The 18531-nt window shown below is 41.8% G+C and overlaps 1 protein-coding gene across 1 annotated transcript in view; it reads left to right on the top strand.

Moving 5' to 3' along the window:
- Positions 1 to 18531, top strand: part of myo10 (myosin X) — a 264144-nt gene that overhangs the window by 227222 nt on the left and 18391 nt on the right. The window contains exons 23-30 of the mRNA XM_073023868.1: positions 855 to 1064; positions 2078 to 2117; positions 2855 to 3751; positions 6918 to 7041; positions 11327 to 11570; positions 11992 to 12087; positions 13981 to 14074; positions 15392 to 15447. Of these exons, the coding sequence (XP_072879969.1) occupies positions 855 to 1064; positions 2078 to 2117; positions 2855 to 3751; positions 6918 to 7041; positions 11327 to 11570; positions 11992 to 12087; positions 13981 to 14074; positions 15392 to 15447 (1761 nt within the window). The remainder of the gene's footprint in view (positions 1 to 854; positions 1065 to 2077; positions 2118 to 2854; positions 3752 to 6917; positions 7042 to 11326; positions 11571 to 11991; positions 12088 to 13980; positions 14075 to 15391; positions 15448 to 18531) is intronic.

Here is an 18531-nt window from a genome sequence, read left to right as displayed (position 1 = left end):
CAGGTTATTGCCGCTGTGACTTCCCCCTTCTGTGTGGGTGGGTGGTAGAATTGGAGTCAAATTAAAGAGAATGTGGTGAGAATTAAATAAAATTATTGCAGGGTTAGCATAAATGGCTGCCTGACAGCTGGGATGAACTCAATCATCCAGAGTGTGAACATAACTCTCTAACTGGAGCATGGAATAAAGGTATCAATAAAATCATAGTCAGGCAAAGCAATGTAATGGAAGTGAGTGGACAGGGTGGTGAGGAAAGGCATATATATGCTTGCCCTCTTAGGTGTAGACATTACCTATAAGAGTTGGATTCTCAAAAGTTTCACAGCGTCATGTCTAGATTGGAAGGAGTGAGCTATCAGGAGAGATTAGACAAGCTGGGATTGTTTTCCCTGAAGCAAGGTAGGCTAAAAGCTGATATGATAGCAATATAATTATGTATAGTTAGAGTCAATAGACAGTTTCTATATCCCATTGTACTGGTGTCCGAATCCAGAGCGCATGGTGTAAAGGTGAGAGGGATGAGGTTTATGAGGATCTGACGGGTAGATTTTTCATGTAAAGAGTCACTGGTATCTGGAATGAAGTGTCAGAGGGAGGAATTTAAAATAAGAAAGGTATAAAGAGATGTTGTTTTAATGCAGGCAAGTGGGATTTATGCAGACAGGCGCAGTGGCCACCGTAGATGTGTTGGGCCATAGTGTCTGTTTCAATGCTGTATAATTTTGTTACTAAGTCAGAAAAATGTAATTGTAAAAATGATCTCCATTAATTTCATTTAAATCCTTTTAAAATAGCTTTTTGCAAGGTGAGCATAGATATCTCTCTTTAAGAAATTAATTTTCTCCCCAAAACAGGAAGCAATACAAAAAGATGCGGGATATGGTTGTGGTCATTCAGAAAAACTATCGCGCTTTCTTCTGGAAAAGAAAGTTCCAGCTTGTACGAACTGCCACGATAACGCTGCAGGCCCACCGACGGGGTCAGCTGACTCGCAGACTCTACAGACAGCTAATGGAAAATAAAAAGCAGCAAGAGGAGCAGAGCAGGAAAGAGCAGGAAGAAAGGTTAGCATCTGAGACATGCCTATCTCACCCCAGCAATTAGTCTACTCGTGATTCACTTTTTTAAAGTATCAGAGATTTTTAGACTAATGCATTACAGAAACAGGCCCGTCAGACCATAAACCTCCAAGCCCTTACAATCCATATACCCATCGAAATCCTTCTCAAATATTGCATTTGTATCCACCTCAACCACTTCCTTTGGCAGCTCATCTCATGCACTGATTACCGTCTGCATAGAGAAGTTATCTCTCGGCTCTCTTTAAATTTCTCCCCCATTTTATCTTGTATCTATGCCCTTTAATTTTGGATTTCACAGCCCTGAGAAAAGACCCTGACATGATTCAGATCCCCATGATTTTATAATCTTCTGTGAGTCGCCTTGATTTTGGAAATAACAATCCAGCGTAGGCAGCCTCTCCTGGTAACTCAGGCCCTTTAGTCCGGGCAGTTCTGTACCTTTCCAGCTTGACTACATAAGGGTTATGAAAATTGTACACAGTACTCAGGTGCTCCTCACCAGTGGAATTGTACAACTCCAGCATAATGTCTCTGTTCCTGAACTCGATGTCCTGGCTGATGAAGGCCAGCAAGCTAAATTACTTCACAACCCTGTCAACTTGCACAGTTCTTTTCAGTGAACTGTATACTTGTTGTTTAATCATTTTAATAGGAAGGTTAATTGACATTTAAGATGCAATTTTAAATGCAGCATTAGTGAACCAGTAGTCTCACCGAATACAGTTAAGACTATTTATGTAGCAGAAGTATGTCTAAACTGTTAAGACTGACAAAAATACGCTAGATGTAGTATACAGTATGTATGAATGTTTGCACGGTGAGAAACCAAGCTATTAATTTCTGACATCATTATGTTGATCTGTCAGAGACCCGTCTTTAGAAGCTGCCAGCTCTCCCTAGGTCATGTTCTTCAAGATGTTAATATTCCATTCACCTAAACAATCTGATCTGAAACTGAGATCTTGCCTGTTTTAAATTTTGAAAATCTTTTGCAGAGAAAGGAAAGAACGGGAAGCAGAAATCCTCAGAGAACAGGTAATGAATCTTTTCTAAGGATTTCCAAAAAACAAAATCCATGCATTAGACTTTATAGTACATTGAGCTTGAGAATAATTTTATACCTTTAATTTATGCATTTCTTGCTTTGAAGCATTTTTTTCTGGAAGCATTTATTCAAAATGTTCTGGCTAAATGTTTGCATTACAAGCCAGAGAAAAATAACATGTATGGGGGTCCCTCTGATTTAAGATTTTGGTTCAAGATTTAACTTTGCCCCTAACGTTTAAGGTAAAATTAATTTTAAATAGTAGTACATTTGTTTCATTTACTTCCTTTGAATAATTGTTTTGCATTTAACCATCTTTGTGACCCATTGTAAGTCCCAGTGATCTCAGTATGTCATTAAGCACAAATTACAAATACAAGAGCAAAGTTGTCAGATGCATGAAATATTCAGCAGTCAGGCTGCATCTGTGGGAAGAGAAATGGAGTTAATGTTTCAGGTCGAAGTGTTACACATCCGATCATTTAGCTGACTAATCACCTTGGTGCTTTCTCTTAGTGCATTTCCTTATCTTCCTACATTTCTACATTTGCACAATGCTTCCTCAATGGCTGAATTCAGTCAAAGCCTCTTAAATAACTCTATTGCATCTGTTTCAACCACTACCCCTGGCAGTGTGTTGCAGGTACCCACTACTCTCTGTTTATCCCTGTTTACAATGTCCATATCCCAATCTGTAAGAATGTAATTTCTCGCCTTGCCTTCACAGATCAAGGAAGAAAGGAGGCGACAGGAACAAGCAGCCATGATAGCGGCTCAGAAGAAAGCCATAGAAGAAAGCCAACTGGAAAAGCAAGAGAACAGGCAGGTGGAGGAGATTCTGCGGCTGGAGAGGGAGATCGAAGAGCTTCAACGTCAGAAGGAACGCCATGAGTCAGCACTCACCAAGAATTCCCTTGCACAGCTCCAGCAGCTTCGTGACGAGGAGCTAAAACGACTGGAAGATGAAGCCTGCAGAGCTGCTCAGGAGTTCCTGGATTCCCTGAATTTTGATGAAATTGATGAATGTGTCCGCAACTTTGAAAGTTCTCTCTCTACTGACAGTGAATACAAACTGAATACCTCAGCAGTGCCCAATCCCATTGAAAAACCTACCTTCAACTTCAGCCAGCCGTATCCTGAAGAAGAGGAAGATGAGGGCTTTGATGCTGATGATGATGCATTTAAAGATTCACCAAACCCAAGCGAGCACGGTCACTTCGATCAGCGGACCAGCGGAATCCGGACAAGTGATGACTCTTCAGAGGAAGACCCTTACATGAACGATGCATTGGTACCCACTATTGCAAATGATGAGACTGCCCCTCTGACTGTCACTGCTCCCAGTCCAGCGAGCCCCAGCAAGCCCACCAACAAAGACTCTACATACTGCATACCTGAGCAAGTAGATACCGAGAAGGAGAACCCTGAGCTCATCCCGCCAGACGAAGAATCTGATTATGCTGAGGGCGAATATGAGGATGGTCCTATCACGTCTGGCAGCAGTGTCTCCTTTTCAGAACCCCGCAGCAGCCGGTGGTCCCCTGACTGTCAGTATCGTTACTCCGTGGGCACCTACAACAGCTCAGGAGTGTACAGGCTAAGCTCTGAAGGGCCACAGTCTTCAGTGAGTACTTACCTGACTTACGACGGGTCAATTAGCACAGCCAGCAATCAATGGGGCAAATGCTGAAAATCTAAAATAAAAGCAGAAAATGCTGGAAAACTCACCAGTTCAGGCAACTATGGAGAGAGCAGCAGTTAACATTTTGGGTCCAGGTTCTGATGAAGAGCTCCAGGCTCTGAAATGATAACTTGCTACAGGTGTGGTCTGACCTGCTGAGTACTTTGAGCATTTTATGATTTAATTTTGAAAACACTCAGCTACCTCTGACATGGCTCCATTATTAAGGATGCTGGGTCATTCTTTGCATTTCAACATGGTTGGAAAAATGAGACTTTTTTTTAATGAGTCTTCCCCTTTGTAGCAAATACATCTGATGTAAACTAGGAGTGTACAAACTGGCATATCACCCAGCTGCTGTACAGAACATCCAACTCTTTAATTTAAAAACCAGAGAAAGCTGAGAATCTGAAATAAAAATAGAAGATGCTGGAAATATTCAGTAGATCAGGTGGCATCTGCAGAAAGAGAAAAAAAACAGGCTTAAGGTCATCAACCTGAAACAATACCATTTCTTCCCCCCTGCACCCCCTACCCCACCACAGCTGCTTCCTGACCTGTTATTTACAGCATTTTCTATTTTTCCATCCAGTTATATGTTGTTCAGGTCTCTTGCCAACCAAGTAACAAATGTTCTCTGGTTCTCACTCTATCAAAAGACCTATTGATACACTTAGGATTATTCATTGAGGTATCCTGAAAGATCGGTAACGTGGCGGCATGCTTGTATGCAACGGCCATTCTGGGTCCAATCAAACATGGATTTGTTCGACCTGTGCATCTTTTTTACAATTGCAAGTCTCTGCTGGATGCTAAGAGCATCAAAGCTGCAGGACTATCCGATAGCGATGGAGCTGGACTTATTGTATACATAAATCAGAATCAGGTTTATTATCACCGACATGTGCCATGAAATTTGTTAACTTAGCAGCAGCAGTTCAATGCAATACATAATATAGAAGAAAAAAAAGAATATAAATAAATCAATTGTTTACGTATATTGAATAGATTTTAAATCGTGCAAAAAACCAAAATAATATATATTAAAAAAGAGGGGTAGTATTCACAAGGTTCAATGTCCATCTAGGAATCAGATGGCAGAGGGGAAGAAGCTGTTGTGTTGTCACCCGGACTTGTTGTGTACTGTTGTGCCATGATGGTGCATGTGATTGTCTTGGATGTTTTCATTGGGATCACAAGACCCTGTTAGACGTTGATAATGTAGTATACTTTAAGTCTGGTTTATTGGCGAGACCATGAGCTGTGTGCCTCAGTTGTAGTGAGGACCAGGCCGAAGTCGTGGTCTCACCTGTTGCAGCCGTCCAGGTGAGAAGGCACCAAGGCGGAGTGGAGAGCCGCTGTAGGGCATGGGACATGCTGGAATCCAAAGCGAGTTGGGGCCTGGCCCCTCCAGTTGGCACTGCCCTCCACAGTTTGCTCGATGGAAAAACAAGCAGGACCAGCACTGCAGGCATACCACTCAGGGACTTGTTTTTATCTGTACACTATTGTAACCATTTGTGCTACATGTTGTTGGTAATGTTCTGCACCTTGCTGCCAGAGGAACGCTGTTTCATTGGGCTATATTCGTGTATGGTTAAATGATAACAAACTTGAACAATCCTTGAGGGCAGTATTCTGAGAGATATCTTGATAGTTCAGTTGCGAGTACTCAGTGATGAGGATTTAAAATAAGTCTGTCTTTGGACTTGTTGTGTTTGACTTAATTGCTTCAAATTTAACTTTGGGCAAAGGAATAGGATAGCATATTTAGCTTATCACAAGTGAACCCTGAGCAAGTTGTATAGTCCTTGAAGTAGTGTGATCTTGTTAGGATGGGCTTACCTTTCATAATTGAAATGTAGCCATCCTAATGATTTCTGTTACTGAGAAGCATAACATGTACAGAAAATGGATATGCTGGATCTATCACATGTGGTTCAACATTACCAAGGGAGAAGTTTATTGTAAAGTAGACCTGGGAAAGTAACCAAAGTGATCTGAAAGTGGAAGGTTTATGGAAGTACTTAAGGAACCCCCAGCCCTCTATGCTGAACTTGTGCTGTTCTGATGATGGCATGGTCTGAATATACTTGTATGTATCTATGTGGTTCTTTTACCACTACATATAGTTCATTTTTAACTAGCTCTGTGGCCAGTTTGGAAACTCTGCTGGATGCACAAGGCTTTACTGGCCAAGCAAGAGGACACAATACTGTGGGTGGTGGAATCTGGAAGGAATTGATGGGTTGAGTAGGATTTGTGGTGGTGGGCGGGAGTAAGAGAGGCATGATGCTTCAGGTTGAAACCCTGCATCAAGACTGGGGAGAGAGCCAGTATAGAGAGGAGAGTGGGAGTGGTGAGACAGAGTCCACCAGGTGAGGAGTGCCAGGGAAGGGTGAAGAATGATGGGCAGCGGAGCCAGGTATGGGAGGGGGAGGGATGGAGATGGGAGACAGAGTCGGGTGGGGACAGACAAAAAAAAAGCTTCAAGGGAAATTGAGCCATGTGTTGGGGCAAGAGGGTGAAAAGATAGGCTGGAGGGTGACACATAGGCTGTAATCAGTGGAATCTTGTAGTGAAGGAAGGTGATAATGAGAACCATTAAGAGAGAGGTGAAGGGCAGATGGCATCTGAACCAGATAGGAAGATGATACAGCGTGTGAAATATGTAAATAGAGGAACAGGGCCAGCAGGCTGAGGGGTTTGAAATGGATGATGGGGATCTGATGTGTGGGGGAGGGGAGGAATGGGAAAGGGGGCAAGAGAGAAGTGGGGGGAGCAGAGGGAGGTAAGGTTGCTTGAAATTGGAAAATTCGATGTTCATACCATTGGGTTGTAGACAAGCCAGCTAGAACACATTGTAAGTTGTTTCTTGGTTTGTGTTGGCTCACCCTGGCAGTGGAGATGTGGAGGAGGATCCTCCTGTCCTAGCTAGTTGCACCAGACACCAAGGCATCAATTTCCAAATCAGGGTCCCTTCGCTACAATGTTTGTCTAAAATATAATTTCTGTGCCTTACTTTTAACAAGCCTAATACAAAGAACAATAAAACTGCTCCTATCTACTGTTATTGCCACCAATAACAATTTCTTCTTCTTCTTTGTAGTATGAGGAGAGTGATGATGAAGTTGATTCTAGATTTGACACTGATGAAGAATTAGCTTACCGGCGAGATTCTGTCTACAGCTGTGTCACTTTGCCTTATTTCCACAGCTTCCTGTTTATGAAGGGTAAGAACAAATTTCAGGTAATGGTTAATATAACGTAACAGTTGGTTAATATAATGTACTGAACTGCTCATCTGCGTTCATTGTTCTTGTGACTAGCTACCACAGAATTTTTAAAAACTGACAAATATTGATGCATGTATCTGCCTTGACTTTGCCATGGGTTTAAGCCCCAGTCCATATCAGAATCAGGTTTAATATATTATTTAATATATTTGGGTTTGATATTGCTGTGCAGCTGTTCTGACCATTTGAGACCTGGTTGAGTTTGGCTCTGATTCCTGTTTAAGACAATGTTGTGTTCAGTGCAACAGGATGCAGACACAGCAGAGTCCTGCGGTAATGGCCTCAATAATCGGGTAATTGGATCAAAAGGGTTCAAATCAGTTCAGAGGAGGTCCCACACTGTTAGAGTTGGTGAGATGCCAGCCAAGCCTTTGGTTATATAAATTGTCCCATTAAGCTATTTAAGGATGTTTTCCTGATGTCATAAGCAACATCACGAAGCATGACTTTGTCAGAGACAAATCAGCTTCTGACTTTCAATACATTGATGTCCTTCAAGGATGCTCTCCAAGCCTCTTCAAAATAATACAGCATCTCTGCAATTCCTGGAGATCTCAGTCCTTCATCACAAATGCAGTGAAAGGGCATTCAAGATGGTATTGAGGAACTCGAGTTTATGCATCAGAGCACACAGCTTTGTGCAACACCTCACAAATGCCCATCCTGCTGGACAATTCCTGCTCTAACTGTGGAAAAATCTGCAGTTGGCCTCATCCACAGAATGGGAATCAAGTCATCTTCGACCCTGAGGGACAGACTGAGAAAAGATTGTTGTAAATAATGACTACACTTCAAAATTAATTCAATAGAGAAAGCTTGGAGACAGCGCAAGAGGGAGGATACGCAGGTGATAGGGAAGGGATGCACTCAGACCGACGGTTTGAGATGTGTCTATTTTAACGCAAGGAGTGTTGTGAACAAAGCGGATGAGCTTAGAGCGTGTATCAGTACTTGGGGATATGATGTGGTGGCCGTTACAGAGACTTGGATGGCTCAGGGACAGGAATGATTACTTCAAGTGCTGGGTTAAAGATGTTTCAGAAAGGACAGGGAGGGAGGCAAAAGAGGTGGGCATGTGGCACTGTTGATCAGAGATGGTGTCACGGCTGCAGAAAAGGTGGACGTTATGGAGGGATTGTCTACGGAGTCTCTGTGGGTGGAGGTTAGGAACAGGAAGGGGTCAATAACTTTACTGGGTGTTTTTTATAGGCCACCCAATAGTAACAGGTATACCAAGGAGCAGATAGGGAAACAGATCCTGGAAAGGTGTAATAATAACAGAGTTGTCATGATGGGAGATTTTTATTTCTCAAATATAGATTGGCATCTCCCTAGAGCAAGGGGTTTAGATGGGGTGGAGTTTGTTAGGTGTATTCAGGAAGGTTTCTTGACACAATATGTAGATTAGTCTACAAGAGGAGAGGCTGTACTTCATTTGGTATTGGGAAATGAACCTGGTCAGGTGTCAGATCTCAGTGGGAGAGCATTTTGGAGACAGTGATCATAATTTTACTTCCTTTACAATAGCATTGGAGAGAGATAGGAACAGACAAATTAGAAAAGTGTTTAATTGGAGCAAGGGGAATTATGAGGCTATCAGGCAGGAACTTGGAAGCTGAAATTGGGAACAGATGTTCTCAGGGAGAAGTACAGAAGAAATGTGGCAAATGTTAAGGGGATATTTGTGTGGAGTTCTGCATAGGTACATTCCAATGAGACAGAGAAGTTATGGTAGGGTACAGGAACCGTGGTGTACAAAGGCTGTAATAAATCTAGTCAAGAAGAAAAGAAAAGCTTTCAGAGAGCGAGGTAATGTTAGAGATCTAGAAGATTATAAGGCTGCTAGGAAGGAGCTTAAGAAGGAAATTAGGAGAGCCAGAAGGGGCCATGAGAAGGCCTTGGCAGGCAGAATTAAGGAAAACCCCAAGGCATTCTACAAGTATGTGAAGAGCAAGAGGATAAGATGTGAAAGAATAGGACCTATCAAATGTGACAGTGGGAAAGTGTGTATGGAACTGGAGGAAACAGCAGAGGTATTTAATGGGTACTTTGCTTCAGTATTCACTATGGAAAAGGATCTTGGTGATTGTAGTGCTGACTTGCAGCAGACTGAAAAGCTTGAGCATGTAGATATTAAGGAAGAGGATGTGCTGGAGCTTTTGGAAAGCATCAAGTTGGATAAGTCGCTTGGACCGGACGAAATGTACCCCAGGCTACTGTGGGAGGCGAGGGAGGAGATTGCTGAGCCTCTGGTGATGATCTTTGCATCATCAATGGGGGCGGGAGAGGTTCCAGAGGATTAGAGGGTTGTGGATGTTGTTCCTTCATTCAAGAAAGGGAGTAGAGATAGCCCAGGAAGTTATAGACCAGTGAGTCTTACTTCAGTTGTTGGTAAGTTGATGGAGAAGATCCTGAGAGGCAGGATTTATGAACATTTGGAGAGGTATAAAATGATTAGGAATAGTCAGCATGGCTTTGTCAAGTGATGAAGGAAGAGCAGTAGATGTAGTGTATATGGATTTCAGCAAGGCATTTGATAAGGTACACCATGCAAGGCTTATTGAGAAAGTAAGGAGGCATGGGATCCAAGGGGACTTTGTGGATCCAGAACTGGCCTGCCCTCAGAAGGCAGAGTAGTGTAGACAGGTCATATTCTATATGGAGGTCAGTGACCAGTGGAGTGCCTCAGGGATCTGTTCTGGGACCCTTATTCTTCATGATTTTTATAAATGACCTGGGTGATGAAGTGGAGGGATGGGTTAGTAAGTTTGCTGATGACACAAAGGTTGGAGGTGTTGTGGATAGTGTGGAGGGCTGTCAGGGGTTACAGTGGGACATTGATAAGATGCAAAACTGGGCTGAGAAGTGGCAGATGGAGTTCAACCTGGATAAGTGTGAAGTGGTTCATTTTGGTAGGCCAAATATGATGGCAGAGTATAGTGTTAGTGGTAAGACTCTTGGCAGTGTGGAGGATCAGAGGGATCTTGGGGTCCGAGTCCATAGGATGCTCAAAGCAGCTATGCAGGTTGACTCTGTGTTAAGAAGGCATACGGTGTATTGGCCTTCATTAATCGTGGAACTGAATTTAGGAGCCGACAGGTAATGTTGCAGCTATATAGGACCCTGGTTAGACTGTGCTCTGTTCTGGACGCCTTACTACAGAAAGGATGTGGAAACCATTGAAAGGGTGCAGAGGAGATTTACAAGGATGTTGCCTGAAATGGGGAGTATGCCTTATGAAAACAGGTTGAGTGAACTCAGCCTTTTCTCCTTGGAGTGACGGAGGATGAGAGGTGACCTGATAGAGGTGTATAAGATGATGAGAGGCATTGATCATGTGGATAGTCAGAGGCTTTTTCCCAGGGCTGAAATGGCTGCCACAAGAGGGTGCAGATTTAAGGTGCTTAGGAGTAGGTACAGGGGAGATGTCAGGGGTTAGTTTTTTACACAGAGAGTGGTAAGTGCGTGGAATGGGCCGCCAGCAACGGTGGTGGAGTTGGATACGATAGGGTCTTTTAAGGGACTTTTAGATAGGTACATGGAGGTTAGAAAAATAGAGAGCAATGGGTAATCCTAGTAATTTCTAAGGTAAGGACAGATTTGGCACAACTTTGTGGGCCGAAGGGCCTGTATTGTGCTGTAGGTTTTCTATGTTTCTATGTCTATGTTCCTAATAGAATGAAACACCTTTAGCATACTTCACATTCATTTCAATGCAATTACTTAAAACAAAACTTCACCTGGTGAAAACCTGGTCAAAACCAGGTTTTGTGGAAAATCATTGGCATTTGCCATGAAACTGCAGACATTCACCCACCAAATTATCAGCAACTTTGAGATTTCTGTCTAATGGCAGAAGTTCCAAAGTTAAGTCAATGCTTCTCTGTCATCCAACCAGCTGTGCTCTGTTAAACTGTTGAGTCCAGCTATTTCAATTGATGTAAAACTTAAAATACTTGAAAGCATTAAGCTACCCCATATAAATGATGTTGGTTATGATAAATTTGAATGGCATATTGAAATTAACTCCTCCGTTACTCCCCACCACCGACATCTACCCCTCATCGCCATTCTTTTTCTGAACATCTCCCTCACTTCAGGCAGACACACCTTCATGCTCCAGCCATCATTGCTGAGAGGACGTGGGTCAAAGACGTTCTCTTTTGCGCTGCAGGGCAGCTTTCTCACTAGATTTGGTAGTGAATCTGCATCTGTGTTTCAGGAGGGCTGATAAATACATGGAAACGCCGATGGTGTGTTTTAAAGGATGAAACATTCATGTGGTTCCGATCCAAACAAGAAGCCCTGAAGCAAGGCTGGCTGCATAAAAAAGGAGGTGGCACTTCCACCCTATCAAGGCGCAACTGGAAAAGGCGCTGGTTCGTGCTGAGGGAGAGCAAGCTGATGTACTTTGAGAATGACAGTGAGGAGAAGCAAAAGGGAACTATCGATATCAGATCTGCAAGGTAAGCACTCCTGTTGGAGCTTCACATACCGAACACAGGTAGTGGTGTTGCTCCCTCACAGCAACAGTGAGACGCTCAGTCCTGACCACCTGTGACCATTGGATACACCCAGTTTCTTCCCATATCTAAAAGATATGAGTTGGTGGATTTCTTTAGTAGGTAGGTGGATGTACTAATTCAGGATAAGTGATGGGAATGTTGGGGAGACTAGCATGGAATTAGTGTAGAGAGACTGTTTGATGTTTGGCATGGATGCGGTGGACTGAAGAGCCTGGTTCCGTGCTCGAAATCTATGAACTACTTCATATTAAGTTAACTTAGCTGTTGCCTTGTTTCATCTGATTGTTCATCTAATGGCAGAATTGAAATAGGCCTCTAACTTTTGTTGGTACTGATCTCTACAATTCCTTTATATCTTTAGAGAAATTATTGATAATACTGGCAAGGAGAACGGCATTAATATAGTAATAGAAGATCGTGTCTACAATCTTATTGCTGAGACGGCTGAAGAAGCCAGGTAAATGTTTTCATCATTTAGTTCAGATGTAGCTGATGACCTGCTGCACTCTCGTAACACAAACACTTCTACCCATGTTCAGTTCAAAGATAACTGCCAGTGGGCAGACAGTTTTCTTTGTTAAAGTCTGTTCTGTGGAATTCAAGGCTTGATCACTTTTCTTAGATTAAAAGAGCAGCTCTTCTTCAAAGGGTAAAGTCATTGAAAGCCATTTATGAAACATCCTTTAGACAGACACTAGGGAAATGAACCTCGGGTCAGCACTGTCTGCTGTCTACCATCACATAATCAACATGAGTATTTTCCACAAATTTCAACATGGGCTTTGTAAATTTGTGTTAATAGGACTTTGTCAAATGTGTGACTTTGTTTAACTTATTCTAACATATTAGGCAGAATTTTAGTTCTTTTTTTTTAAATGTTGAATAGATTCCAAGGAATGTACAAATTCGATGTCCTTCTCAGACCACGGAGAGACTGCTTGCCAACAATGACACCCAAAATACTTAGTTATGAACTGTGACTTTTCAAAATTGTGCAAGTTCTGTTGTAATAAAATTGGTTGAGTGATGTGAAAAGTATGAACTGTTCAGAACTGGCTATTTCCCAGAACATTTACTTGTCACTACTGAAAATTTTAAACTATTTCAGTTCTGTTGGAATTTTGATTCCTGCTTTCTGCTGCTTAGCTCATGTCTATGGATGTTCTTTTTTCTTCAATTCACCTTTTTTATTCACTTTATTTCTTTTAGAGAAAAGCCTTAGTTTGCTTAACCCATCCTCACAGGACATGCTTTCTAATCCAGGCAACTTCCTGGTAAATCTCCTCTTCATCTTCTGTAAAGATTTCCACATCCTTCCAATGATGAGGAGACCAGAACTGAACACAATATTCCAAGTGGGGTCAAACCAGAGTTTTATAGAGCTACAACATTACCTTATGGTTCTTGAACTTAATCCCCCGAATAATGAAGGAAACGCACTATGTCCCACCTTAACAGTCCTATCAACTTGTGCTGAAACTTTGAGGGTCCTATGGTTGCAGACCCCAATATCCCTATGTTCATCTCCACACTGCTGTATTCCACCTACAAATTTGACATTATAAAGTGAATCACTAATACTTTTCTGGATTGATCTCCATCTGCCCCTTCTCAGCCCAATTCTGAATCCTGTCAATGCCCCTTTGTAACATATGACAGCCTTCTAAACAATCCACAATACATCCAACTTTCATGTCATTTGTAAACTTACTAACCTACCCTTACACTTCCACATCCAAATCATTTATAACCATTGCAATACCTTTTTCTCTCCCTCTATTCCTTTGTAGATTCCCCCATTCCATCAACCTTCTTCATCCCTCTCCATCCTTCTCAACCCTTCACTTCCTACTGTCCTTTTCTCTCTCTTTAAAGGTCTAATCTAGTCCATGTGAGCCTCCTCCAGTCCTTCCTCATCAATCTTCTTTGATTAAACATTTTCTGCTTTCCCACCTTCTCAGTCCTGACCTCATTTTCTTACTTTCAAACCACTCTTTCCCTTTTTACCCACTCTACCTTTACCCACTTACTCCCAACTTAGTCCTCACGTTCTCCTCTTTATTGTTTCTTTCCTGTTCCCTACTTCTGATTCCCTCACCTCACTTTGTCTCTGCACTTTCTCCATCTTCACTCCCCACTTCACCCCTCCTTTCCCTCTCCCTCTCCCCCTCCCCCATAGAATAAAGATTTTCATCCTTTCACTGATTTAAATAAAATCCAGCTTTCTTTTCATTAGATTAATAGGTGGACATTTTCGCCATTGGAGTTGAGGGAACAGGAATTGGGCAGAGTGTGAGGGAATTGAAAGGGATCTCCTTGTTAATGTTTCTTCCCCTTTTTCTTGGTGCAGTCAATGGTTTAGTATCCTTAGCCAAGTTCATGGATCAACTGAGCAAGAGATTAGAGAGATGCATGATGAGCAAGCCAATCCACATAATGCAGTGGTAAGTTACTGTTGACAACCAGCATGTCTTCTGTACTGGGCTTTGTGTTGTAAGTGTCACTTTATGAGTGAAATGTCAACTTTCACTATATATTACAGTGACATAAAGATTCTCTTGGTTATTTATTTTTGCATGATTGTAAAGTTGATTTAATAAATTTATATGTACACTTTGAAGAGAATTGTAGACTTGACACATTGACACAGAAGTCTACGTATTTCTCGTTTTCCTACAGAACAGATACAGGAGACTGCAGGTGGTGGAATATGGAGCAAAAAAACAAACTGCTGGAAAACTCAGCGGGTCAAGCAACAACTGGTGGGGGCGGCTGAGGAATGGACAATTGGGTTGAGACTGAGTCCAGCTGAAAGGTCTCAACCTGAAATGTCAGCTATCCATTTCCCTCCACAAATGCAGCCTGACCTGTTGAGTTCCTCCCGCAATTCTGTGTTTTGTACTAGCCTTTCATTGCTCTTACAGAAAATCTGGGATCCTATTCCCAGATGCTATTAACTCTTCTGGTTAGAGCACAGGAAATTATTGTACCACCCTTTAAAATTAATGCACATTCAATCAGTTTATGGCAGAACCTCCGCCTTCTCTTCAAATCCCCTTTGTGGTCAAGAAGACCCAAGGGGATAGCTCAGCCACAATTGAATGGTGGGACAGGCTTCAGCAGCCAAGTGACCCACTGACCCTATTTTCACATGTTTACTACCCTGCCCAGTCACACAGGGTGCCTTTCCAGTCAAATTAAGTTCTTCTCACAACTCATGTTCACACTTGGTTTTGTATCTGCAAGTGCAACCAAGCACGTCACAGATTGTTTTGTGATGAGTATTCCGCACTAACAGTAGTGCATTCACATTTACTTAATATTATTGTTATTGACACTATTTTCCAAACAAGTAGTTTAACTAAAACTGTCTTGACTGTTATGTACATAATTACAGGCAACTGATGTACTTTGTATTACAGAGATGTTGTGTTCCAAGAAATTGATCTGTTACCGTAAAGCCATGTTATCTATGCATGCATGAAGAAAGTTAAAAACAAAGTTGTGTTGGTTTACTTAATTTTTTCACATAAATTGATGAAAATTTTATTCCATATCCCGGATTTTTGTGTAATGATTTTTGAATTCTGTAATGATGTATTTCCACTATCCAAACAGCTATAACACAGCTGTTACACAGCCTGTGCTTAGTGGTTTTTTGATAATAATTATTAAAAAAAGTTGTATTTACAGATATGAAAAGCCTGAATCAAATTTGTCAGCATTTAACTTAAAATGTTTGTCTCTTACTGTCTCCGTAGGGTACATTGGATGTGGGTCTCATTGATTCAGTTTGTGCTTCGGATAGTCCTGACAGGTAATATGTTTGATTTTCAAACAGTGTATTTTCAGGGATTCATTAGACTTTGAATTTACAGTACTGTGTCTAATAATTCCCCATGCGGGGGAAACCAACTACACTATTTTTAACAAATACATAAAGATTTTTATACAAGTGAAATATTCATGAATGCTGGCTCAATGTTGGTATCTTTGCTGTCTTTAGAATGTATGTACATTAATATACACATTCAGTTGTAAGAAAATGTTTGTGAACCCTTTGCAATTACCTGGTTTTCTGCCTTAATTACTCATAAAATGTGGTCTGGTCTTCATCTAAGTCACAGTAATAGACAAACACAATCTGCCTAAATTAACACACAAACAATTGTACTACTTCTCATTAATACTGAATACACCATTTAAACGATCACAGTCTAGGTTCAAAAAAGAATGTGAACCTCTGGGGTAATGTCTTCGACAAAAGCTATTTGGAGTCAGGTGCTCCAATCAATGAAAAGAAATTGGAGGTGTGGGGTGTAGAGGTACCCTGCCCTATAAAAGGGACACAAATTGAGGTTACTGACAGAGCCTGCTCTTCTCAAGAAAGATCTGTTTATGTGCACCATGCCTCAATCAAAACAACTTTCAGAGGACCTAGGAAGAAAATTATAGAGATGCATGAAGCTAGAAAAGGCTACAAAAGCCTTTCTAAAGAGCTGAGTGTTCATCAGTCCACAGTAAAATAAATTGTCTGTAAATAGAAGAAATTCAGTACTGTTGCTAATCTCCCTAGGACTGGGCATCCTGCAAAGATCACACCAAGAGCACAACATGCAATGCTGAAGGAGGTGAAAAAGACCCCAAGGTTAACAGCAAAAGGCCTGCAGAAATCTCTAGAACTTACTGAAGTCTCTGTCGTCCACTATATGAAAAACTCTGAACAACAATGGCATTCACATAAGAACACCGTGGAGGAGACCGGTGTTCTTCCAAAAAAAATTGCAGCATTTCTTGACAGAAATGTATACTGCTACGTTTAGAGGAAAAAGGACACTGCACACCAACACCAAAACCTCATCCCAACTGTGAAGCATGGTGGAAGGAGCATTGTGATTTGGGGCTGTTTTGCTGCCCCAGAGCCAGGACAGCTTGTGATCATTGAGGGAACAATAAATTCGAAATTGTATCAAGACACTTTACAGGAGAATGTCAGGGTAGCAGTCTGTCACCTGAAGCTTAATAGAAGTTGGATGATGTAACAAGACAATGATCCGAAAGACAAGAGTAAATCAAAAACAATGGTTTTAAAAGAAGAAAATTCGTGTTTTGGAATGGTCAAGTTCGAGTCCAGACCTTAATCCAACTGAGATGCTATAGCATGACCTAAAGAGAGCTGTTCATGCAAGATATCCCAGAAGTATTGATGAACTGAAACAGTTTTGTATGGAGGAACGATCTAAGATTTCTCCTCACCATTATGCCGTTCAGCCTCTACAAGGAAACATTTGGTGGAGGTTATTGCTGCTGAAGGAGGTTTTACCAGTTATTAAATACAAGGGTTCACATACTTTTTCCAGCCTGGACTGTGAATGATTAAACAATGTGTTCATTAAAGAACAATTGTTTGTGTGTTATTAGTTTAGATAGATTTTGTTTGCCTATTATTGTAACTTAGATGAAGTTCAGACCACATTTTATGAGTAATTAATGCAGAAAATCAGATAATAGCAAAGGGTTCACAAACTTTTTCTTACAACTGTACACACACACACACACACACACACACACACACACACACACACACACACACACACACACACACACACACACACACACACACACACACACACACACACACACACACACACACACACACACACACACACACACACACACACACACACACACACACACACACACACACACACACACACACACTATATACCCAGATTTCTTCATCATGGTCTTTTTCAGAAGCATAATTTCCAAATTGCAAAAAAACATTAAACAGAAGAGGAAAAGAGTTAAATCAATGAAACAACAAAATGAATGAATTATAAACCCAAGGGATTTTGTAGGTGCTGGAAATTCAGAGCAACACACACAGACAAAATGCTAGAGAAACTCAGCAGATCAGGTAGCACCTTTGGAAACAAATAAACAGTTGACATTTTGGCTGAGCCCTTTCATCAGGGCCGGAAAGAAAGTGGTAAGATGCTAGAATAAGAAGGTAGGGGAAGGAGAAGGGGAAGAAGCTGGAAGGTGAAAAGTGAAGCCGTGTGGGTAGAATAGGGAGATGATGGGTAGAAAAGACAAGGGGCTGGAGAAGGAGGAATCTGATAGGAGGAGGAGGAGGAGGATGGACCATGGGAAGAAAGGGAAGGAGGAGGATCACCACCACGATGAAGTGATAGGCAGGTGAGAAGAGGCAGGAAGCCAGAGTGGGGAAATATAGAGGAGTGAAGGAAAGGAAAACAAATTATTGGAAGAAGAAACTGATACTCATGACATCAGGTTTGGAGGTTACCTAGAAGGAGTATAAAGTGTTGCTCCTCAACCCTGAGAGGGGTCTCATCATGACAGAAGAGGGGGCATAGGCATGTCAGAATGGGAATGGGGATAGGAATTAAAATGCCTGGTGGCAGGAAAATCCACTTTTGGCAGATGAAGTGGAGGTCCTCCACAAAATGGTCCACGATTTATGTCTGGTCTCACCAATGTAGAGGAGTCCACATCAGAAACACTGGATACAGTAGATGATCCCAACAGATTCACAGGGGAAGTGTTGTCTCAGCTGGAAGGATTGAATGGAGATGAGGGAGAAGGAGAACTGTAGCATTTCTGTCATTTGCAGGTATATGTGCACTTACTCCATGATTCCCTCTGTACATCCTTCACCACTAATCTCCCATCTGGCACATATCCCTGCAAACAACAGAAATGCTATGCCTGCCCATTCACCTCCTCCCTCACCTTCACTCAGGACCACAGACAGTCCTCCTAGGTGAGCCAACTCTTTACCTGCGAATCTTTTGGTGTTGTCTACTGTATCTGGTGCTCCCAATACAACCTCCTCTACATTGGTGAGACTCAAAGTAAATTGGCAGACCACTTGGTC

This window comes from Hemitrygon akajei, chromosome 20 (genome assembly GCF_048418815.1).
Source record: "Hemitrygon akajei chromosome 20, sHemAka1.3, whole genome shotgun sequence".
Taxonomy (NCBI): Eukaryota; Metazoa; Chordata; class Chondrichthyes; order Myliobatiformes; family Dasyatidae; genus Hemitrygon; species Hemitrygon akajei.
Note: the sequence above shows the minus strand (reverse complement) of the source record. Positions and strands in the feature narration are given on the sequence as shown.